The 896-nt window shown below is 42.1% G+C and overlaps 1 protein-coding gene across 1 annotated transcript in view; it reads right to left on the bottom strand.

The window, feature by feature from the left end:
• The window catches only part of LOC107687553 (procollagen C-endopeptidase enhancer 2-like), a 17,716-nt gene extending 16,820 nt beyond the window's left edge, over positions 1-896 (bottom strand). The window contains exons 1-2 of the mRNA XM_016484930.1: positions 633-896; positions 337-445 (exon numbers count right to left, since the gene is read on the bottom strand). Coding sequence (XP_016340416.1) covers positions 337-445; positions 633-709 — 186 coding nt within the window. The 5' untranslated portion in view covers positions 710-896. The remainder of the gene's footprint in view (positions 1-336; positions 446-632) is intronic.

The following is an 896-nucleotide window of genomic DNA, read 5'->3' on the forward strand; positions in this document are numbered from 1 at the left end:
CGTTTCAGAAAGGCGGGGCATAGAGGAGAAACAATAATGTACAGTATGTGGAAAATAATGTGTTTTTTGAACTTTAAACCGCATAAACACATTTCATTACACCAAATACACAAAATAATGTTCTTTTTAGCAACATCATATGACCCCTTTAAAAAGTAATGCGTTACTTTACTAGTTACTTGAAAAAAGTAATCTGATTACGTAACTTGCGTTACTTGTAATATATTACCCCCAACACTGCATATGGTTTTATCTATTAGAGCCAAAACGTCATTTACAGTCGCATTTAATTTACCTGAATACATGATAAATCAGTTTGAGTCTCTTCATACTTACTGTAATTCTCCACACACATTTGGTATTCGGCGGATAGACGCCCGGATAACCCTGACTACCAATAACACCCGACTGTCCTGTGATATTCCCACCACATGTGAAGGTCTGTCTAGACAAGAGAAAGAAAAATAAATACCTGCACCGATGCCGCATTCATTTCTACAGTAAAACCTCAAATGGTCATTATGAATTATAAAACTTTCATATGAATGCACCACTGTGAGGTCCGCTAGCTGTGTGATCATACATGAGTTTTCAGTGCGCGGGCATCATTCATTACTGAAGAAGAAACTTACCTGTTTGGGGTCTGAGCTCGCACATGCAGTATGAGCAGCAGAGCCCAGGCGATCAGGACACCGCAGATCTTCCACATTGTAAGAACTGACAGTGGATCGGATCAGACGGCGTGCGTGTCTGCGTCCAGCTGCATTAATGACATTATTGCGCTCCCCTCTGTCTGTCCTCAAGTCGCTCGGGGGAGTTTCAGGGGCAGATGAATATAGCGCTTGTTCTGCTCTGTAGGAGGGAGCAGCACGACAGCTGCCTTTTTCCAAACCTGT

Source organism: Sinocyclocheilus anshuiensis, unplaced genomic scaffold (genome assembly GCF_001515605.1).
Source record: "Sinocyclocheilus anshuiensis isolate Anshui unplaced genomic scaffold, SAMN03320099.WGS_v1.1 scaffold870, whole genome shotgun sequence".
NCBI classification, from domain to species: Eukaryota; Metazoa; Chordata; class Actinopteri; order Cypriniformes; family Cyprinidae; genus Sinocyclocheilus; species Sinocyclocheilus anshuiensis.